The sequence below is a fragment of the Xiphias gladius genome, chromosome 13, assembly GCF_016859285.1.
Source record: "Xiphias gladius isolate SHS-SW01 ecotype Sanya breed wild chromosome 13, ASM1685928v1, whole genome shotgun sequence".
NCBI lineage: Eukaryota > Metazoa > Chordata > Actinopteri > Istiophoriformes > Xiphiidae > Xiphias > Xiphias gladius.
The window spans coordinates 220,982-244,353 of NC_053412.1; the positions used below are offsets into that span (position 1 = coordinate 220,982).

At 45.8% G+C, this 23,372-nt stretch overlaps 1 protein-coding gene across 2 annotated transcripts; it reads right to left on the reverse strand.

Annotated features, from left to right (window-relative positions):
- Positions 1–817: 817 nt before the first annotated feature.
- Positions 818–20,903, reverse strand: xdh (xanthine dehydrogenase). Of its 2 annotated transcripts, none has more exons than XM_040141816.1 (35): positions 20,790–20,903; positions 19,735–19,792; positions 18,272–18,368; positions 17,967–18,075; positions 17,314–17,440; positions 16,463–16,524; positions 16,288–16,380; positions 16,111–16,191; positions 15,475–15,619; positions 15,275–15,367; positions 14,402–14,553; positions 13,508–13,601; positions 12,554–12,663; positions 12,252–12,436; positions 12,013–12,175; positions 11,509–11,598; positions 9,842–10,011; positions 9,634–9,760; positions 9,434–9,553; positions 8,901–8,997; positions 8,674–8,798; positions 7,566–7,699; positions 7,379–7,466; positions 6,374–6,460; positions 6,098–6,289; positions 5,864–6,009; positions 5,034–5,115; positions 4,826–4,921; positions 4,183–4,386; positions 3,616–3,668; positions 3,428–3,542; positions 2,607–2,672; positions 2,264–2,452; positions 2,011–2,178; positions 818–1,308 (listed from the first exon to the last, which is right to left on the reverse strand). In XM_040141816.1, exons 1-35 carry the CDS (start codon positions 20,883–20,885, stop codon positions 1,258–1,260), a joined length of 4,065 nt encoding a protein of 1,354 aa, XP_039997750.1. In that variant the 5' UTR covers positions 20,886–20,903; the 3' UTR covers positions 818–1,257. The 2 variants fall into 2 exon arrangements, with proteins under 2 accessions (XP_039997750.1, XP_039997751.1); XM_040141817.1 differs by having other exon boundaries at positions 1,258–1,308; positions 16,466–16,524.
- Between the last annotated feature and the right edge of the window lie 2,469 nt (positions 20,904–23,372).

Here is a 23,372-nt window from a genome sequence, read left to right on the forward strand (position 1 = left end):
GGGTCAGGCTCTCGTGTATCTACCATCACGGACACGGAAAGCAAAGACAGACGCCGACCCCTCACCTCGCATCCGGATCTGGAGCCTGCAGCCCCGATACACCAGCCATGTGAAGGAGACGTGCGGGACCACATGTGGTTGGAGGTTTGGAGATGAGGATACAAACACGTGACCCTCATACTTCACACTCTGACCACACAATTAACACGGGGGTGTCCTCCATGGAGCCCGACCCGCTTCGACACCTCACTGCGAAGGACCTAACACCCACCACCCGTCAGCCACGTTGGAGCTTCTCGGGTCCGTGTGAAGTGCAGCCAGAGTCCGTGGACAGGCCTCAGCCTTAATCCGATCGTTATGGCCGATGATATTGGCAATAATTGCCACGTAAACGAAAACGTAGCCCCCCAGCTGTGTTCCTCACACTTCACGGTTCCACGTGTGAACTGCGAAATGGATTTAGACACAGTCTGAAACCATCTGAGGTCTGAACAGCCCCAACCGGTTTCACCGGGCAAATTTCAAACGGGTTGCATCACATAAACTGGTTCTATGTAGAGATCTGTATTTTCTAGGTCAGTATAATTATATATATATATCTCACCTATTTACAGTAAAGAGAGCGATGAGATAATAAATGTGACCTCAAGAGTCATTTAAATTCTGCTCAACATTTTGTCATTGATGGGTCAGGTTCGGATCATCAGGTATTTTTCTACTTACTCTGAAACACCCATGAAACCCATTTGCAGTCAAGATCTTCACAAAATGAGACATTTAGCAGGAATAAACTGAGGAGGGACGAGAAAAAGGTGCTTCCCCCAAAGGTTTTATTTCACACGTACAGTGCAATAATTCTGTTTAACATACAAGTGAAAATGGACAAAATCATCATCATTTAATTCATGTGAACTGTAGATGAACAGGTGAAAGTGCAGCACCAATCGTCGCATACGACGGCCACAGATCTGATGTTTCACACTGGCTGGACCGAGCCGAAGCAACAACAGTAAAACCAATGTCTCTCACAGTAAATGCATGTAGGATGTGTAAGATGGACTCACCGGGTCGGGTTCTGCCGCGTCACTGATATGTTACCTATGCTGTATCATGTGTAACGTAAACCGACAACAGTTCTTCACAAACAAAGCACGATTAAGTGGGACTGAAATGTGCGTATACAAAATGGCTCATTGTGTTTTTGTAGTTTCACAGTGATCTTCAATGGTGGGTGGCCTCCCTCTCCGGTCCAGCGCCCTAGACTTGCACGGACCACGGCGTGAAGCTACCAGGCTCTGCGGGAGGACACTGCGACAGAAAAACAGTCGGCATGTTTGAATGAGTAGAGACTGATAAGGCATTTTCATCCCGGTCACATAGTTAGAAGCCTCTTAGTTCCAATGGAGGGAAATCATGTCTGGGTTTGTGTCAGCGGTCGGGGTTTGTGCTGGATCAAGTGCCCAGTCCTGTCCCAGTATTACTGCCGCTATCGTAGCAATTTGTACCAGACAAGACATCCGAAGCCCCGTCTCTATTGCAACTAGACCCCTAGCCGTAGTTTTCTGGACCAAATGCGACCGCGGCTTCCGCTGCTTTTGGAAAAGCTGAAAGAAATCTGACTGAGGTGTTTAAGCTCCTTGCCCAAGGCTAAACCTCTTCTTGAACAATCAGCGCCACAGCAGCAGCGAGTCGTACCAAAACTTCAATGCACTTTCTGTTTAAAATAAACATTTCGCTTTATGTTTTAGGGCTGAAAACAGCCAAGGTCACTGTGTTGTCTGACTTTAGATCCAAAAGAAATCTGGTCAACAAATATCAATATAGAGACCGATCAAAAATCGGCTTTCATCTGTTCCTCAAACGACGTATGATCTGATCAAAATACGGTTTCGTTTTGTGGACTGTATTGTTTTGTCTGTTCCTGATCGAGTGCCCGATCCTTCCAAAAGGTTTACCAGTAAAACCTACAACCAACACAAACGTGACAGATGTCTGATCAGGCTTTCGTACCAGCTCGGTGAAGCGGTCACTGCAGGCGTTGCGGATCCTCTCGCCGGAGGCGGGGCTGTCCAGCCTGAATGGACCGCTGATGCCCGACTCTGCCCGGGCGGCGCCGATGGCATCTTTGATGGCGTAGAAAACCGATGAGGCCAGGAAAAGAGGAGGCTCGCCCACGGCCTGGAAAGAAAACATTTAATCAACTCTGAAGTTGTTTCCTCTGCGCTGATATGAGCGGAGATGTTGAGGGGGTCAGTGCTGTCACCTTGGAGGAAAAGATGGCCTTGTCGTTCGGTGCGTCCCGGAGCAGCGAGACGGCGAGCTCGGTGGGAATGTCACCGAAGGCCGGGATCTTATAAGAACCAGGACCCCGGGTGAGGAGGACGCCACGGGGAGAATAATGGAGCTCCTCCAGTGTGAAGAGACCCAGACCTTGCATGAACCCCCCCTCCACCTGGAGACACATAGAAGACATTTTGACCTGAGGGTGGCGCTACAGCAAAGAATTCTTCAAATCAAAATCAGAACGTTCAGAGGTCTATACATCTGCTTTCTGATCCTGAATAACTTCTTCCAATGATTGCACTTTGATTGATTTATCGACTCACCTGTCCGATGTCTATAGCTGGGTTGAGGCTGTGACCAACATCCATCACTATGGTGGTGCTCAGGTTCTACGGCACAAATATATCACAAAGACATCTGTATTCAGATTTTTGTCCAGCTGTTGACGAAAAACAGGCCATTACAGCTCACTGGGCCATGCTGCGTGATTTAAAAACATTTAAAGAATGGAAACATTTTAAGGATTTAATTGGATTTTTTGCATGAAATTGGAGGAGGTCCAGTAAAAAAGATGAAAGATGGTTTGTAGTGTCTATGACCAAAAAAACAGAAAGCGGAACATTTTAAAAACTCCCTTGGCCATTTTTTAAAATGCTATTCTTAACTCTAGCTCGTTATTTCAAGCTACATTTTCTAGCGCTAAACTTCAGTTTCAGATCCTGAGGTAAAAATGACACCTGTGAAACATCAGTAACCCTTTATCCTGAAATACGTTTAACAATGTGCATATGAAATTTAAGCGGTTTTATAGATGTTTATCCTTGATGTTTATCAGAGATACCTCATCCAGAAACTTTCAAATTTCCTCAGTCAGGTTCAAAGAGTCGATGAAAGAGTTCTGAAGAGGTCTGCATACAAGATGGTATCATCAGCATACTGTTTAACTGTATAATATACCTACAGTATATCATTATATTGTTTATGTGTAGAGTAAATAGCAGCGGGCCCAGTATTGATCCTTGCGGGACACCTTCATTAACAACTTGAGGGCTCGATTTGAAACCGTCAGCATCAGTCTGAACAATAAAAGAACATTAAATTCACCAATTTCTGTTTTGTGTTTCCAGCTTTAGTTTGCGCTGACCTTGTGAGCTCCGGTAAGACAGTCGATCTCCACCTCTGAACAGGAAACGCCGTAGCTGAAATAGTTGAACGCTCGGCCAGAGTTTGAGTCAAAGTCATAACCAAGATCTGGAGTCCTGTCGGCAAATAGGAAACAGTGAAACTCTGTCCTGGACTTCATGTATCAACAGATCGACTGAGTGAACTCACTTGTAAAATCCGTTTGCGCTGAGGCTGACTCTGTCGAAGTACGCCGCTTTCACCTGAGACCGAGATAGAAATATACCGAGTCAGACTATTTACAGATGGGAAACCAATAAACACATGAAAATATAAGAATGGAAACTTGATATCTACAAATATCAAGTTCTCTACCTTCTCTACCTTTATCTGACACAACATATTGTGAGTCTTGTGATCTCTGATATAATTCATTGTGTGTTGTGTCTCATTTCAGTAACTGCTCTAACAGACAGTACACATGTACTTCGACTGAAGTAAAAGATCTGAGTACTTCTTCCACCTATAGTAGAGTGAACCTAATTTAGAACTTGGAGGGTTCATTGAGAAGCAGGCGACACATTTATAACTTTGGTCTACCAACGATAACTTTCAGCTATTTTAACAAACCATTTCACTAAGTGTAAGAAGAGTTTAGGTTCTTTAATTAAGGGATTTTGATACTCAGTGGTTAAATCGACTGTTACCACACCAAGTAGTACTGCTTATACAAATGCATGCACGATTACTGCAAATATTCTTAATACTCCTGCTCACCCAGTCCTCCCATGATCCTTTGGGGTTCTTGGTCCTGTACGGCTCCAGACGTTTCACGAGGACCTCGCAGGCGTTCTGCACGGCGGCTCCGTTGAGGTCAGAGGAGGCGGAGGCGGCGGTGGGGCTGGTGTTGGGGACGGTGTTGGTGCTGGTCTCTGTGATGTGGATCTTTGAACAGGGGATCCCCAGAACCCTGCCGGCAACCTGGAAACACACACAGACAGAGGTTGTTCACACTCTTAGCAAAAATAAATAAATAAAATAAAATAGCTGATATTGTTTTAATGATTGCAGGAAGTGAAGAAATCTTGGAGTCTGGGTCGTATGTAAAGATTTGATCCAATAAGATGTGATCAGTAATTCTGGGGTAACACAGACAGGCCTCCTCAGTCAACTCTGGCCATTTGAATCCCTAAAATTCAGCAACAACCAGAGCAGTGTTGAAGCCCAGGCACAAGTATCTGAAGCTGCACTTCTTTTAATGGCCACAAGATGGTGGCAGTCACACTAAGATGAGCAGAAACCAGTGCCTCTGTGAAAGGTAGGAAATCAGCCACAAACACAGATTTACAGTCAGAAAAAAGGTAAATTATCACCTGAAATTGATGGAAAAGCAGCAAAATAGTTTGTTAAGCTCATGTACCTGGACCATCTTGGTGTGGAGTCCCTGTCCCATCTCTGTCCCGCCGTGGGTCAACAACACTGACCCGTCTGTGTAGATGTGAACCAGAGCTCCAGCCTGCAGACACACCAAAATATTCAATCAAGCGCACTCAGGATTTCACAAAGAAACCATTCGACCTTTAACAGTGTGTGTGTGTGTGTGTGTGTCAGGGTTTGTCGGATCGAACCTGGTTGAGAAAGAGAGCAGTGAAGCTGATGCCGAACTTGGTGGGGACGATGGCGAGGCCTCGTTTGGTCCATCGGTTCTGTCTGACGGTGCAAAAAAACCCCAGAAAGAGTTCATTTCAACCAGCAGGGTTTTTATCAGTGCTGCTGAGGGGCCTCTGCGGCATTCAACCACAATTAAATAAGCACGTAAATGGAGGCAGTTCAGAAACCATTTTTAAGTGTCATATAATTAGCCAGGGCCACTCAGTGACTTCAGCGGGTCCAAGTAGTGTCAGACTGTGCCTGACTCTCTCAGAGCTCAGTACAACGGTTGACTAGAAACTTCAGGAAGACTGTTTATAGGGGTCATACGGCTCACAATGCTAAGCTCAGCAGGGTCTGAGAAACTGCGATGGGACCACAACTGTCACAGAGCTAAATACCGGCTGACTCTACCCGTTGCAGAGCTCGACAGGGTCTCGAGTCCTTCAAACGGGCTGTTTATACCTGTTGCAGAGCTTGATGGAGGCTCAGGAAATTTGGTTGAACTGTCTTCACCTTTTTGTAGAGCTGAACTACAGCTGAGACTGTTATGTCTGTGGTAGACCTCAAAGGATATCAGAAACTTCCACTGGACCATTTTTACCTGCAGAAGAACTCAACAGGGTCCTGAAACTCTAGGTCGAGCCGTATCTACTTGTTGTACAGCTCAACAGTTTTTACCTGTTGCTGAACTTGAGAAACTTTGGTTGGACCAACTTTGACGGCAGCTCGGAAATTTCAGCCGGACCATTTGTACCTGTTACAGGACCTGACAGGGTCTCAGAAACTTCAGTCCCGTTGGCTTTACCTGTTGTAGAGGTCGACGGCGGCTCGGCGTTGATGGTACCCAGACCGTGACAGGCACTCATCCCAGCAGCGGTCCAGAGTGAACTGATCCAGGATCTGGTTGTAGGGTGTCAACTCGCCTTCAACGTACAGGTTCAACCGACGCACCTGTAGGAAGACGGAGACACTGATTGGACGCTGTTTTTCCACCAGAATTCACCTTGTTCATCATTTCTGAGTTTATTTCTCCACAAACCTCCTCTGCCGGCCTTCCCAGACTCTGAGCCACGTCTGTGATCCAGCTCTCGGCAACCATCATGCCTTGCGGCCCTCCGAAGCCTCTGAATGCGGTGTTGGACGGCAGGTTGGTGCGGCACAGGAAGCCTCGGCCGCGAACGTTCGCCACGCTGTACGAGTTCTCCATGTGGAACAGAGCGCGCTCCAAGACCTCGACGAACACACAGGCAACATCAGCAAATCATCGGCGTATAGTGCGATTAGAAAACACTCTGTGGTTAATAAAGACACTCACCGACAGAGAGAGGTCCATGGAGTTCCCTGTGTTACTGTAGTACGCCACATCCAGAGCCACGACCTTACCGCTGTTTAGAAAACCAACCTGGAGCGGGGGGAGGAGGAGGAGGAGGAGCAGGAGAAGGAGAAGAAGAAGGAGGAGGAGGAGGAGGAGGAGGAGCAGGAGAAGAAGAAAGAAGGAGGAGGAGGAGGAGCAGGAGGAGAAGAAGAAGAAGGAGGAGGAGCAGGAGGAGAAGAACAAGAAGGAGGAGGAGGAGGAGCAGGAGGAGAAGAACAACAAGAAGAAGGAGGAGGAGGAGAAGAAGAAGAAGAAGAAGGAGGAGGAGGAGGAGCAGGAGGAGGAGGAGGAGCAGGAGGAGAAGAAGAAGGAGGAGGCGGAGGAGTAGGAGAAGAAGAAGAAGAAAAGGAAAAAGAAGAAGAAGAAGAATAAGGAGCAGGTGGAGGAGGAGAAAGAAGGAGCAGGAGGAGGAGAAGAAGGAGGAGCAGGAGGAGAAGAAGAAGGAGGAGGAGGAGGAGGAGAAGAAGAAGAAGGAGGCGAGGAGCAGGAGAAGAAGAAGAAGAAGAAGAAAAGGAAAAAGAAGAAGAAGAATAAGGAGGAGGAGGAGCAGGAGAAGGAGAAGAAGAAGAAAAGAAGAAACAATTACTAAGGCTGGAGACTCAGTGACTGCTACAAAAACCATCTCCATCAGAGGTAGAAAATGTTAACAGTAGGTTAGTTTTTGGCTACTGAAAGTCTAAGTAACCTACCGAACAATGTAATTCAATTCAATGCAATTTAACCCTTTATTTATCCACAGAGGGGCAATTAGACACAGCAACTCGCCGTCCAGGACAAGAAACGCAAAGAAGAAACAAACAAAAAGCCACTAATTGTGCTGCTGTTGCTAAGGTTACCGCCTCTAAAAACACTTGTGTGCGAAACTTCTAATGCTGCTATTACTGCTAGCACTGATGCTACTGCTACTGTTGAAAGTGTCCTCCCCAGCAGGGGGCGCTCTCTGACCGTGTATTTCCCATAGAAGGGGTGTCTTCCTCCAGTGATCAACATGTCCTCATCTCTGTCCAACATGCACCTCACAGGCCTCTTCAGCCTGACACACGGAAACAGTTTCAGATCTAGGGAACTTTTACGAGGTAGTTTAAAAAAAAGACAAAGACAAAGAAAAGAAGCTAAGCGTCGACGGACGTACTTGTTCGCTGCCACGGCGACCACAGTGGACAACATGGTGGTTCGGCTCTCCTTGCCACCGAAGCCTCCGCCCATCCTCTTCACCCGGACCACCACCCTGTTGGCAGGGACGCCCAACGCCTTCGCCACCAGAGACTAGGACAGAAAGATCCATACTGACATTTAACAATATGATTTTCAGTCATATATTGTTGTGTTATATATTTTGTTTCAGATCCTCGTACATTTTTATTTGTACTTAAACAATTTCAAGATATAAAAACATAAATAATGAGCAATACAATAGTGTTTGTGGTACAGTTTGTGTACTACTACGCAGTCTTTGTACTGCGTAGTTACAGTATGTGGCCTGCAGTAAGTGTGTTACATGCATCAGTAGATACATCTGCGGTATATGAAGCAGTAGTTTTCAATAGAGGCAGTAGGAGCAGTACCAGCAGCAGTAAGAGATGCAGTAGATTCAAGAAATGCGCTGGACGCAGTAATAGATGGAGTAGATGTTGTGGATTCAGTAATAAATAAAGAAGAAGAAACAGCAGTAGAAACAGTGCATGATGCAATACGTGCAGCAGCAGATGGAGCAGATGGAGCAGGTGGAGCAGATGGAGCAGGTGGAGCAGATGGAGCAGATGGAGCAGGTGGAGCAGATAGAAGCAGATGGAGCAGATGGAGCAGATAGAAGCAGATAGAAGCAGATAGAAGCAGGTGGAGCAGATGGAGCAGGTGGAGCAGGTGGAGCAGGTGGAGCAGGTGGAGCAGATGGAGCAGGTGGAGCAGATAGAAGCAGATGGAGCAGGTGGAGCAGGTGGAGCAGATAGAAGCAGATGGAGCAGATGGAGCAGATAGAAGCAGATAGAAGCAGATAGAAGCAGATGGAGCAGATGGAGCAGGTGGAGCAGATGGAGCAGATGGAGCAGGTGGAGCAGATGGAGCAGATGGAGCAGATGGAGCAGATAGAAGCAGATAGAAGCAGGTGGAGCAGATGGAGCAGATGGAGCAGGTGGAGCAGATGGAGCAGATGGAGCAGATAGAAGCAGGTGGAGCAGGTGGAGCAGGTGGAGCAGGTGGAGCAGGTGGAGCAGATGCAGGGACGTGCTCAGTATCTTTACCTGCGTTTTGGAGGCAGACTGAGTGGAAACGAAGAGCTCCATCTCGCCGTCTTCCCCTCGGGGAACAGCCAGAGTGACGTTTGTCTCCAGGTAGAAATGTTCCTGACCTCCGATGTGCATCTCACCTGACAGACAGTCAGTCAATCAATAATCAATACCTGATTAACTAGGACCAGGAGGAAGTCTTTCACACACACACACACACACACAGACGCAGGCAGTCCTACCCTCCAGGATGTGGTCGGCCTGTTTAAACCCGGCCTCCAGGTCCCCCTGCTGGATGGTTCTGATTGGCTGATAGAAGGACTGGGCGGCGATGGCCTCCTGTCAATCAAACCGCTACGGTCAGTGTCACTTTCAAGACATTTTTTGAAACAGATCTGTTCTGATTTTTTCCCCTTGGCATTCTTCACACGTCAAGATGCGTGGCCAGTTTACGTCCACAGCTTAATGTGTCCCTCCACATCGCGCCCTCGAGGTTAAATGCAGCTGCACTGTCCCTAAAATCTGCTTCCTGTACAGTCTGAACGAACCGAACCTTCAGCACGAGGGTCGAAGACTGTCGGCTGAGTCCTGAGGCTGGCACCAGACCAAAGGTCAGGTGGTCGCCTTCACCCAGTTTTAATCAGATTTAGCTGGAGGTTTCTTCAAACATCGAGCTGTTTCTAGACTTTTGGTCTCGTTGCTGCATCTGTGCCTGATGACCCGTCGTCAGAATCCTTTTTTTTTTACTCTCAGCCTCAGGTGTGGCTGGTCTCACCTGGATGGTGACGACGGGCTGCAGCTCTTCGTACTGGATCCTGACGGCCTTGGCGGCTCTCTGGGCGTGAAGCTGAGTGTCGGCCACCACGGCGCCGATGATGTGACCCACGCACGTCACCTGCAGAGAGGAGGGGAACGGTGGTTAACCTGAACCTGACAGAGTCACCTGACCGGTTGAACGGAAGGACAGAAACACACCTGGCGGTCAGCGAGGACCGTCTCGTCGTATTCGATTTGTCCGGTGACGTTAGACCCGGGGATGTCGTCAGCAAACACACAACAGACGACGCCGGGCAAACACTCCGCTGCTGAGGTATCTATAGAGCTACGGCACACACACACCTGGGTCAGACGGGACAGGCGTGTGGCGTGCAGGTGTGTGTCAGGGTTAAGGTTAGAGCCTTACACGATGCGAGCGTGAGCCTTGCTGCTGGTGACGAGCGACAGGTAGAGCTCGTTCTCGTACAGCGGTATGTCGTCGCAATAAACCGCCTCACCCGTAGCCTGCTTCATGGCCGACAGGTGCATCATGGGACGGCCCACCACGTCATCCTGGCTCTGCCCCTCCGGCACCGCCTGGAGGAAGAACGTGAAATTACGCACCTGGACGCTAAAGCTGGGAATAATATACTTTTAACTACTTAAGCATTCAAAATTTTGATCATGTGATTATTTTCCATCCTTCGATTCGATCTTTTTTTTTTTTAGGCCTTTTTCGATATGAACACTGGATATTTTATAAGCTAATTACATTTGTAGAGTGAAAACTTCTATATTTTTATATCTTTAACAGTTTTATATTTTGATTTCTATATTTTTTAAATACACTACCGGTCAAAAGTTTTAGGACATCCCCATTTTTCCAGTTTTTATTGGAACTTCAGTTCAACTTCAGTGAAACACCTTAGATACAAAAGTAGAACAGTCAGCAGTAAACTGCCCAAGGTCAAAAAAAGAAAGAAAAAGAACAAAAAAACCTGGGGAATCCTGTAAACCTCATAGAAAACAGGTTTTTTTTCCAGGGATCAGAAACGGGTTCATTTACATCTTTTTCCTGCAGCGGTGGAAGGAAATGATCCCTTGAAAGTTGAAGCAAACGATTCTGTCTGTACAAAGGCAGAGTTGGAGCAAAGTGTGTTGCTACACCCTCTGATTCACCATCAGGTCACCAAACTGGTGTCAGACTGGGAAGAGAAAGACAAGTAACAGTGGGAGACAGACTGGTTGGTCGGGGCTTCGTCCTAGAGCAAGATAATGACCCAGAACGTTAGAAGAACAGAACCAGGCGGCGACCTCACATGATGGAAGACCAGCACAGTCTCCAGACCTGAACCCCGTGGAGCCGGTTTGGGATGAACTGGACAGAAGGTGAAAGAAAAGCAACCTGCAGGTGCAACATGTTGATGGGAACTTCTGCAACAGAGTTGGGACCAACGTCCTGAACAATGTTTGGTTCCCACTGTAGAAAGAAACGTCAGGAGTTCGGCTGCTGGACGATTCAGAAATTTAGCTTCAGTGAAGTTCAACAGGAAGATTCAAGGATTCCTTGATTTTTAAATAAAATCTATTTATTTTTTCTGTGTTTTGATTTCAGAAACACTGACAGACTGAATTATGTACATTTAAACAACAGCTGGAAAAATGGAGGTGTCCTGAAACTTTACATGAATAATTATATATATGGATTTTTTCATTTCTATTATTAGGTTTTAGGCTAAACGGATATAAAATGAAACACTTTGACATTCCTCGTCTTTGAAGCGGCGTTTATACGTTTATGTGAGTATTTAAAACATTTAAATGCTTCCGTACACGAACTCCTTGCTTGTAGAAAGATTTAATGGTGCAGTTTCCCACATCTTCTCCCTACAGTGATTAAACCCTTTTTCTTCTCTTATTCCCGTCATTAACGTAAATGACGTCAAATTTAGTTTCCTTGACACCATTTTTAGTCTCATTGTGGACGCTACATTGAATGTCATTCAAGATGTCCAACATTCCCACAGGGAGACTTTTGTAATCCCTTAAGTGATGGTAATGAAGAGACTCGGACAAACTGAGTGTCCGTTGTACCTGATAGACCTGGACACTGGAGGGCGTCTCCGGACGGTAAATCTCTGTGGCGCTCAGACAGTCTGACCCGACCTCCTCCACGTCCACACCCTGAGAAATGAAAAACCGAACCCGTTACGTTCAGTAAACGTCGCACAAAAACACGTTTTAAAGATAATCACACCTTGATTTTCGCTTTGATTAGAAAACTACGATTCAGCTCAGGGTGAAACAAAAGAAGTAAAACATTTAAGAGCAAATATTCATCGATTTTTCTTCACGTTAAACAGATAAATTAGAGTCTCATGTGGGTCCACGTGGGTCCGGAACTTCCCAGAGCGTTACTTCAGGCTTCGACTGTTGCGTCGGCGTCGATGAGGTTGCTGGAGGCATTTCACTGGGAAGTGGAAGCAGATTTCTGGATCCGAATTCAACCCCAGTCCCGGTCCCAAGGTTCAGAAACCAGATGGACCGGGCAAATGTAAGGATCCGCATAAAGAAAACCAATGAAATGAAACCAATGACCTGCCGTCTGAGCTTCTGCAGCACCGTCAGGTAGAACTTGTAGAAGAGGCCGAGGGTCAGAGTTCGCCGGTACGTCACCATGCCGCCCGGCGCAGAGGGGTCGAGTTTCAGCTCCTCAGCCAATGAGGAGCAGGCCTCCTGCAGAAGCTCCTCCCCCCAACGCCTGGATGACATCAGAGAGTTACATCCTCCCTCTCCCCCTTTTTTCCTTTAAGCCTTATTGTCTGTGAATGCGTTACCTTCCCAGCAGTCTGTTCGCCGTCTCCTTTGCCAGCACCGTGGTCGCCGCCATGCCGCCGTAGCTCAGCCTCAAGCCGTCGACCACGCTCGTGCCGGGAGCGAAGGCGACGCTCATCGCTGCGGTGACGATGCTGATGTCATCCTCACGGCGCGGCGACTGTTTGAAGGCGGAGACGAACTGAGTCTGAGGCGGGAAAAGACAAAAACAGGAGCCTCAGATTCCGAACAGCGACGGATACAGCTCTGTGACAGCGGCGGTTTGGTGCTGACGGACAGCGGTTGCCGGGGCGATGCTGTCTACCTTCTTGCTGTACGGGATCTCTATGGAGACCAGGATCTCCTGCGGTCGCAGAGCCGTCCTCCTGTAACCTGTGAAGAACGTGTCGTCCATCCGAACCACACGACTGCCATCTGACACACAGGCAGAGGTTAAAGGTCAGGAGCAGGGTTCAAACGTCACATTTAGGATGGAGTCTCAGTTTGGCAGAACAGGGGCGACTCGGCCGGTCTGACCAAACGACCGAAGAGTAACTGAAGACCTAAATCACAGATTCATCATTCATGTCGTGAAACAGTTTGAGTTATAGATGGAAAATCACCGGGTGTTTGTCGTCTAATCACAACAGAGGACATCGGTCCGTGTTTCTGTTGCGTTAGTAAAAATGACAAGAAAGGAAGTGTTTTTAAGGAACGTTTGACATGTTTGAACACGTCTTTGTGTCTTTCTGTTACACGGGCTGTTTACAGGCAGAAACAGTGACTCGGCACTTTGGAGATACGCGAAACTCTGGATTAAAGGTCACTTGAACGCCCCCTGACAAATATAGAAGGAGTCAACACACCGTGACTGTGTGACTTCACGGACAGCCTTCCCTAACGCGCCGTACACTTTGAATCTAGGAAAATTACTTTATTATTATGTATGGCACCTTTCAAAGTAAACTTCACACAGTAGGGGGGACATAAGATGTATTAGAATTCAAAATAAAATACAAAATAAAGATGCTGAGGACAAAAAACAAAACAAAAAACCAACCAAAAAAAAACTGCAAAAGCAAAGTTATGAATGTCAGAAATTGATCTTCACTCGCTTCTAATCTACTTAATTCAAGTATGCGTGACCTCAGTGTGCGTGAGTTAAGTAATTCTTCTCTAGGTGAACTCTGATCTTGGTAAAAAACACTAAAGAAACAGATTCCTGGAATATCTCAAGGATAAAAAACTGCCTACGTGTGTGTGTGTGTGTGTTTATTACCCTTGTCCATCAGGGTGAGTCTGCAACCTGCTGCCATGAAAACTGGGTTGAGGTCTGATATGGGGCTGGCTGTCATGATGTTTCCACCCACAGCCTGAAAACACAACAACACACTCATTGTTGTTGCACACACAAAACAATACAACCTCATTATTATAACACAATCATGTTTTTATCTCCTGGAATATTCTTTAAAGTGAAAGCAGACATGTTTTCCTGGCTTCTGTTGCTCACAATAACCAGAGAATATCAGCAAGTTCTCCAGTGATTAGTTCAAACCTTCTTACAACCAGAGCTTCACTACCTCAGGCCCCGTGAACTCACCACAGGCTGAGTGTACATCCTGGGAAATGGGCTCCAGGACTCTCAATCGATCTCACTGTTCCTTCCTTGTCCCCGAGGAGAGTTTTTATTTGTAGCCAGTCACATGTCAGTTAGAAACACCGGCAAACAATAACAAACGTACTCGAATCTTGTTACTCGCCACTTTGACCAAACTGTCGAGCCACAGACCTTTTTCTAAGAAAGGAAATGAGATGAAGGAATGACTGATGATGACGATTTTCATACAGACTCTGGCAAACGTTAGTGTACGGGAACCAGCCACCGGCTCTGTCTATCTCCTGTCTAGTTCAAAACTTCTCCACACTTTCCCGGGAAATGCTGTTCTCCCACGCACCCTGAACTACCCAGGGTGCCCTGTGAGTCTGGTTTAATTTCTCTTAATCCTGAGGGAACATTTGAAATCATCAATGAGTGAATGTCCGTTAGATTTTGATACTCCAGGACCTTCAAAAGGGAGCCCCCAAAACCAACCAATACGGGACAGGGATTTGACCCCGTAACCCTGCTAGTGCCTTGCTCAACAGATGACATCCAGTTTGCGCGACTCACCGCTACGTTGCGTATTTGCTGTCCAGCGAACCAGCGCAGCTGCTCCAGGACGGCGAGGAAGACTTCGGTTTGATGAGGAGGAAGAGTCTCCACCGCCTGCCTCAGTACTGCCCCCATGTGGCTGAGAGTGCATGCTGCACCAAACACTATGCCTGAGTCCACACACAAAAACAGGTTTAGTTGTTTTTATTCTCATTTTCGAGTGTTCATTTTGAACATGTTAGGTCTTATGTTCAGCCATGCTGGCGTAACGACGGTCAGGTTGTGCATCCAACAGTTTTATCCGCTGTAAAATATCTCGACAAATATCGGATGAATCGTCATGAAGTTTGGTGCAATAATTTATGGTCTCCAGAGGTTGAACTCTAATGACTTCGATGACAGTTTGACGTTTCATTTAGTTTAACCAGCAGGTCAGAGTTTACATTTGTCCAGCACCGAATTTCTCGACAGCATGTAAAAAAATGCTAGCGATAGCACCGGCGACACTTTAGCATTAACGTTCGGATATAAAACAGCTTGACGACACGTCGGCATCGGTAAATTAATGTGCTAATTTTACACAATGTGATCAGTAGAGCTAAATGCTAATGCTAACGCCGTAGGCCTGTTGAGTTCTGCTTCCTGCGCCGAGCTCGACGGGTGCTGCCAGAGTACCGGTTTCAGATCTGGGTTAGTAGCCGATTTAACCCGGCGAACCGACGGTCACCGACGGGCGAAACATTGTTAAAATATAGCTTCAGGTCTCGGGTCTGGTTCGGGTTGCAAATTTGACGGTACCAGTCCGGTTTAGAGGCTTGGGTGATCACTTCACGTTTTTGTTTTTAACCTAGCAGCGGTATTATCAGAAGCTGTATCAGCGTGAACACTCACCGTCCTCAGTGTCAGTCACGGTGTTCAGCTCAGGGATGAAGGCTGGGGCGAGGATGACCGGGTACACCATGTTCTTAAACTTCACTTCGATACCTAAACACACACAAGCACACAGTGACTGAGCGGACGCCCGAATGAACCGACGAACGAACGAATGATTCATTGACGAAAATATGTTTGAGCCTAGGAGACAGACTGACCCACTTCAGTGTTTCCCACCACCACTCGGGCGTCTGGATGTTCCCACTTCAGACGCAGAAACTCTTCCAGACTGCCGGGCTGCAGCCACACTGCCCGGTTGCCACGGAAACACAGCGAACGCGACCTCCGACCTTCGGTAAGAGACTAAGTGGGAGGAAGGAAGGACAGAAGCAAGGAAGAAAGACGAAGAAACAGGATTCAGACTATGACAGAGTGCTACAACTTGAGCCTTGTTTTCAAACCTGTATTTATTCACATTCAGTCAAACTGTCCCATTAAAAGTTGCCGAATCAGCGGTGATCAGCTCCTGTTCTCAGTGTAGCCGTGGAGGTACAGACAACTGTCATTGGATCACTGTGACGCTGAAGGAAACTTAAAAACAGCAAGATTCTGAACGAAGTTCTGCAGTTAGAAGGAGCTTCTTGCTTTCTCTGGTTTCAAAGCAAATTCGTGGTTGTTAATTGCAACGGACATCAGAGATAATGATATCCGCGAAAAGTGTAAGTCACACTGAATCTAACAATATGTACCTTTTGTTTTAGATGTGAGGTAAAATCATGAAGTCTGTGTGTTCAGATTTTCTACTGCCACTAAATGATTCAGTGTGTGCATGCTGTTTTGTGAATGCTATTTACCATCAGTTCAGGGGGGAAAATGACCTCCTGTGTGGGGTCAAAAGGAGCGAAGGCTGCTGCATTAAACAGAGGCGCGACGTCCTGCACAAAAACACCCATTTGACAGTCAGAAACATTTCAAAAAGCTGTTCTGAAAACTGTATTTATACAATGAGACAGAAAGAGGGACAGACTCACATCGAGATCTTCCTCTGAGGTTTTCTCAGCTCTGTTCTGACTGGCCATACAGCAGCCATTTTCCGGCCCTCTGCCACCACAGCATCCCCCCTCCTGGAGGAAAAGCCACAGAGTGAGTGTATATCGTATGTGTGTGTGTATTTAGAGTATGACTGTGTTTGCAGATCTGTCTCACCACAGTAAAGGTCTTGTATCCCTCCAGGATGGGTCGATATCCGGTGCAACGACACAGATTTCCTAAACAAAAATGAACGCCATCCATGTTAATCTAAACTCTTTGAGAAATGATCACACACTTAATGACAGAAATCTTGTGTACTCTTACTAACTGTTTCTGCCACTGATTTTTTTTCTTATTATCCATAATTCAGAAGTCATGAGTTTCTTTCTAATGGCTCTGTGTGCAGATTGAAGTTTGGCTTAGCTTAATTTATGCAGATCGAACCAGCCTTCGGCTCTTCTAAAATTAGGGTAAACTCAGTATATTACTGCATTTAAAAGGCCATTCAGAATCTGTCTTTACCCTGTAAATTACATTTACATGCACATGAAGAGACGGAGTTATAGATTTAAAAAACATATTTTGTTTAACTGGTCGTAAATGGAAACAGTTGCCCATATTTCCACTGTGTTTTTACAAACATTACTGATGAAAACAAACCAATGTGGTTGTATCTTTACATATATATTCATTCTGAAGAGCAAATTACACCTGGAGAGATGAAAACGAGCCTTCTGGCTAATGTCTATCTGATAAATAAAATATATATGTTGTGCTTGATACATTTATTCTAATTATTTGTACTTATTTTTACGTGAAGAAAAACTACGAATCCCATAATGCCATAGCCACTTTAACCATTTACAGCAATCAGATGTGTCGAAGAGAAGACGACACACGGTTGAGCCGAGCTGACCACATTTATCTAAACGGTAAAACCAGTCAGGTTTCAGCTCTGTTTGATTCAGACCAGTTCAGGAAAGCCTGTCATGTGGCTCGACGTCCAGTCAACAGACAGTCTCTACCTTGGAAGGCCTCCTCCACGTCGGCCATTCTGGGCGTGGGGTTGTTTCTCAGCAGGGCGTACATGGACATGACGATCCCCGGAGTGCAGAACCCACACTGAGAGCCGTGAGCCCTGGCTATTCGCTCCTGAAGGCAAAAATACATGTTTAGAATAATTATTGTCGATCATAAAACACGTTTAAACCTGTTCGCGTACATTGAAACACACGGAAAGCCGAGAACCTTGAAGCTACATGAATCAATATATCAAGCGTTTTATAAAAAGGGGTCGTAGACAGACACACTGAGACTAGCTGCTGAAGACAGTGATCGTCCATCTGCTCCACTAAGATGATCATGTTGCTCTGTGTCTGCTGGATGCTGAGGTGGGCAGCTGTTTTATAACACGTTAGACACAACTGTATGACTTTACAAGTTGATAATGTGTCAGATGCTGTGTTTAGATTAGAGCTAGAACTGTGTTTAGAAACAAAAGGGGACTGAGAATAGAACCCTGAAGAACCCCCGAGGGTAACATGTAGATCATACGATGTGGCTGAGTCTCTATTTTTATTTTGTTCTGCCCCCCAGTGAGAAAAAAAAAGGATTAACGCAGCTTTAACACGACAAGCCAAGTTTGATGAGAGTTTAGTTTGAATGCGACGTGTTTTACCTGTACAGGATGTAGTTTACGGGCCACGCTGCCAATGCCCTCCACGGTCGTCACGGCGACCAGGTGTAGGGAGCATAGCGGGGCGAGACAGGCGTTGACGGCGTAATGCCTGGACTGAGTTAAAGACTGTTTATCCGCTCACAACGGGTTCATTTATCAGCCGTAAAATGGGTCTCAGTCGTCATCATTAAAGGCTTCAGAAGTCAGATGAGAGCACATGACTGCAGCTCTGGGGTCGGTGCATCATTACCACATACACATAGACATATTTATACACACACACACACTCAGAGAGTTAAGGATACAGCAGCTGTTGGGTGTGCGTTTGGTATCTGGACAACATGACGGTGCAGGCTCCACAGCCGCCTTCAGCACAGCCCAGTTTGGTTCCCGTCAAACCCACTGAAAACACATAAACAGTTTACTGTGAATTCAGTGAATCGTTGAGAGCAACACGTGAGCTTCTTCGTCCAATCGCGCTCAACTCGGTCCTCCGTTGTCTTTGTGTCCATTATTGGCTGGGAATTACTCAAGGACCATTTGATCTCCCGAAGGACTCTTGGGACCAGGGGTACTATAGGTGCCACATAAGGTACCAGGTCCTTGAGGAGGCTCAAATGGTCCTAAAAAAGGTTTCCTCAGGCCTCTGTTATCTCAGAGAGACGGCATTGAGGGGAAACACCCCTTCAATTTGTCCTTGCAGGGGTGTCTGAGGTCCTTGAGGGGGTTCCAGTGGTACCTCAGAAGGTTTCCAGGGTCTTTGAGGCCTTCAGGTGATTCGTGAGATGGCATGGGAGCCCCTTGAAGAAGCTCCTTGGGTCCTTAAGGTGGTTCCGGGGGTCTTTAAAAAGCTACCAAAGCTCCCTGAGCAGGCTTAACAGTCCTTGGTTCAGTTAACCGTTAACAGAGCCTGCAGCATCAGCTCTGTTGCCACGGTTACCTTTGATTCACCTTGAACTCTGATTTAAGACGGAGATTAAACTGGTGACTTGAACTGTGTTTGTTTTAAACCCTGACAGCCAATCAGAGAGCAGGATATTCTGCTGCCATGTAAATAATGGTTGAATTAAAATGTGTTTTTTAGCTTTACTCTCTCTCGTTCTGCACTCCAGTCCTGAAAAAGGCCAAAAACCGGGAGGGAGATCAGGTCTGAATACACTCTGTTTGTTTTTTTTTAAAAAAAACGACTTTCTTTAAAAGCTGATTTGGACTTCGACCTGCTGACTGTTATCTCAGAGACGGTCACCGACCTCAGAAAGTCACCCGTTACAATGTGTTTTTCATGAGAACACCAATAAACCAAACCCTATATAAGAAAACACTAGTTTAAGGCGCTGAAACAGAAGTCGTTGCTTTTCTTGAAGAAGATTTGTGTCCACGGCTGTAAAGGAGCCTTTAATCCCTTCAAAATAAGTGACCTTTTCTTTCTTTTTTATAAGCGGAAAACGATTTTTTTCTCTATTGATTAAGGATCAGAGGTTCGATGCAAACTCGAGCCGGAAATCTGACTAATGATCACCGTCTGAATGAGGGGAAGTGAATCGGCTGAGGAAGAAGAAAAACAAAAAGGACAAACGGGACAAAGACAGATGAACAGATAATAAAATAAAGGTACTGTGGCGTAGATCTGAAACTGCGAAACAGGAAACCTGACGAATACCACAAACAAAACATTCCTCGCTGTCTAATAAAGTACATGTAGTAGATGAAGTGATGTGCTGCCAGTGATGCTGTGTTTATATTTATATCTGTAGATGTGCGATCCTACATTTCCTCCTCAGATACGTCAGCAGGGTCATCTCAGGATCTGCGTTCTTCTCAACAATCTGCAGGACAGGACAAAACAACAACAACAAAATGCAGAGTCCAGCGTTGCGGTCAGGATTTTACTAATACAGTTACCAAACTTTATTTGATCCAGGTTGTCGTGCTGCTAAAATAATAATACGGATGAAAAAAGTAGGATAAGAATGTGCTATGGAAAAAAACGTATAAATTAAATCCTATTTCCTTTCAAGGCCTGATTAACTGAGGAACCAGGATTTTATTACAAATCCATAAAAGGACGAGTCATCAGCTCCGATAGTGCTGCTGTAAAACCCAACTTCTGATTTGAATTATGGAGAAATCCAGATGAGTAAATAAGGAACCATAACCTTTCTTTAGAAGTGAAATATTGTCTTTTAACTAGAGCTCATTAAAGTGGCACTTGAAAAGGATTAATTTCACTCAGCGTGAATAAGAAATCATCCAAATCTCTCTAACCACTTTTAATTCCCTACATTTGGGGCTTTTTATTCTCCTTTTCCGTCTGTTTTATTCCAGTTGGGACCCTCTTTAAATCCCTATTTACATGTTTTTAGATCAACTTGTGTTTTCACATCTGGTCTTAATGTCTTGTTAAGTTTCATGTGAAACATTAACGCTTTGCTGTTCCAGTTTCCCTCTTCACACGTTTCATATCCCACCTTGGCTTTTTCATACTCTCATTCTGTTTCTTACCAAACTGCACAAACAGTTTATTTCACGTTCTTGCTTAAAATTGCTCTTGTTCCTATTTTACTAGACTTTCATTGTTATTAATTTTACCGCACATAGAATCCTACAGAAATGTTGTGGGGCTTATTGTTAAAGATGTAACTGTTATTCACTAATAATTCATACCCTAGAAGCGTAGACTGCAGACTGGGCTCCCAGTAAAGTCATAAACATAAAGAACAAGTGCACTTCGTCTGAATATCACTGGAATGTTACAGTGACGTACAGAACTCCATTTAAAATTGAGCTGTTTTAACTTGAATTGAAACTTGAGTCATTTTTTACCTTCTTGCCGTTAACGAAGAAGACGAGCTCGTCAGACCCAGACCCGGACCGGGTCTCGGTATCGCCATGGGCCGTGGTCCCGTTCATCTCCCTCATGTTGCCGGTCGTCTGCGTGTTCTCCGTGGTGTCGGTCTTTAATGATCCGGGCGGTTGCGGGTCAGGGGGTGGACCCCTCCGCAGAGGGGTGTGTCCCGTCAGGGACCCGGAGTCGGGACCGGCCCCTCCCACCCCCGAAACGCTGCGATCCAACAACCTCACTTAGGCCGGATCTGATGGTGCGTTCAGGTGCAAAGGCATCGCCCGAAAATTTCCCCGTCGATCGATGGCCAGAGCCGCGATTGAGTTATTTCTGTGGATCGATAAATTAAGTTTGGAACTGACGGTTGTTCCTTTCACTCGATGGATGTAAGGAGAGCGGGAGCTTTCATTGGTTTCAATTTGTGAATGACGCTCAGATAAAGCGACTCCACCGGCTAGGCTGGTGCCTGGAGGTCAAAGGTCACCCAACCCACTGCACCTACACCTGTTTGGTCATGGCTGGGCGCCGCAGCCTTTCACATCAGTGAAGAGAAACCGTTCAGATATAAATAAGAACCGACAACAGGACTTTACTTTACATGATTTACAAAGATTTACTGGTGCAAAATGTAAATGGGAATAAAGAACATAACATACACCAGACTTCAGAGGGAAAAATTCAGGTTCAAAGTAAATGATCCGGATCTGCCCCAAAAGTTTAATGGGTTCTTCCCTGGACCAGGTCCCATCCCTCCACCAAGTTCAGTGCAAATCGGTCCAGTAGTTTTTGTTTAAGACTGTTGACAAATAGACAGACAGGCAGGCAGGCAGACAGACAGACAGGCAGGCAGACAGACAGACAGACAGGCAGGCAGACAGACAGACAGACAGGCAGGCAGACACAGGGGAAAACAGAACCTGATTGGCCGAGGTAATTACACGAAAAACCTAATACAATAATTACGAGAATGAAATCACTGTAATTGTGTGGTGCTACAAAGTTGTGCTACAGTCAACGTGGAAATAAAATCATATTTGCGATATGATAAATGATTTAATATACGATTCTATCAAATGACAAATATACATTATTTTGAAAAAGTCAAACATTAATTGTAATAAAATAAATGTAAGCAAATTAGCAAATAGTTATAAATAGTAACTGGTAATTACAGTAAATAGTTAAAGAATAAATGAGGAACAGATGAACTTTATTTCAGAAATTTCAGTCATTCAAAACCCAACTTGCGAAATTAAAAATTATTTTTCCATTTCCATCCGTTTGACTGAAGCTTTGTCACTTAAAGAAAGCAGAAGCTGCTGCTCCTGAACCTTGTCACTCGCGCATACTTCACATTAGTTTCAGGTCACTCACGGATTCATGTGATTCGTTTCCCAGCAGCGAGCCGATTGGATTCATTCGATTCGCCCTCGGAAACTCAGGAACCGCTGCTCAGCCACAGAAGGACCAGTCTGAGGGAACCAGACTGAACTGGAATGTGCTGCCCACGGGTCTCATGGTAATACGTGGGGGGGGGGCAGTCAGTAGACCACTATAGTCCTTGTACAAGCAAACCTGAGAAGTTCTGGATGAAAAGCCAGTTCAGTAGCATCAGTGTAGGACACTGGAGGAGCATCGTCGTCTGAGCCTTGAGAATTTTAGCCTTGTGTGTAAACTTTTAAATGGTTTGTCGCGTCTTGCGTCCTGCGACTTCGTCTCCTTTTCCTTTGGGAAAACTCAGACTCCGAACCAGACGACACGAAGAGTCGTAGCTGCGACTCCATGTTTTACACGTTCTGCTGGGTATTCAAATGTCCTTGCTCTAAATTTGTCTGACATACTCAGGATACATTCTTACATCTTTACTACAGTACATGGTCCCTTAATAAACATCAATCTGCTCTGGTTTCCAGTCAGAGTCCGGGCAGTTCAGCGGGGGGAAGCCGGGTTCGGACGCCGTGTGCTGGATTAACTGGAGGAGAATCTCATCCAGGTGTGTCCCCCCGGTCCACATCACACTGGCAGCAGCTCCGGGGCGAACCGGTACTTCTGTCACAGTTTGTCCCCCCCATCGCCCCACCAAGGCTGGATCACCAGGGTCTGGGGCCCAAGTTGGTGATCTCCTCACACAACCAAAAACTACTACATAACATTTATGACTAACATTTTTATAACCAAATGGGAACGTTCTGGGAATGTGGGAACTGAGGATGGTGTCCAGTCCACATTTAAAAAATGCATAAAACAAAGATAAAAATCACTTAGAAATGTCTCAAAAGTCAAGTCAGCTTAGTGCATAACTGAGTTTACAGTAAAAACTGAAGGACACAACATTTTGATCGGCTCAGATCTTTTCACTTTGGGGTCTTCAGTGAGTAAATCGAACTGAATCCATAGAAACTGCAATTTTCTGGGCTGGGATGAAGCATTCAAGTGCTGCTGGGAAATTTCTTCATGGAGGAAAGAAAGAAAAACAAACCAGAGTCACCTCTGAAACGCTTCCAGTGGAAATTTAATCCACAACTCCGTTTAAAGCACAACTCCGCTGTGCTGTCGATTCTTTT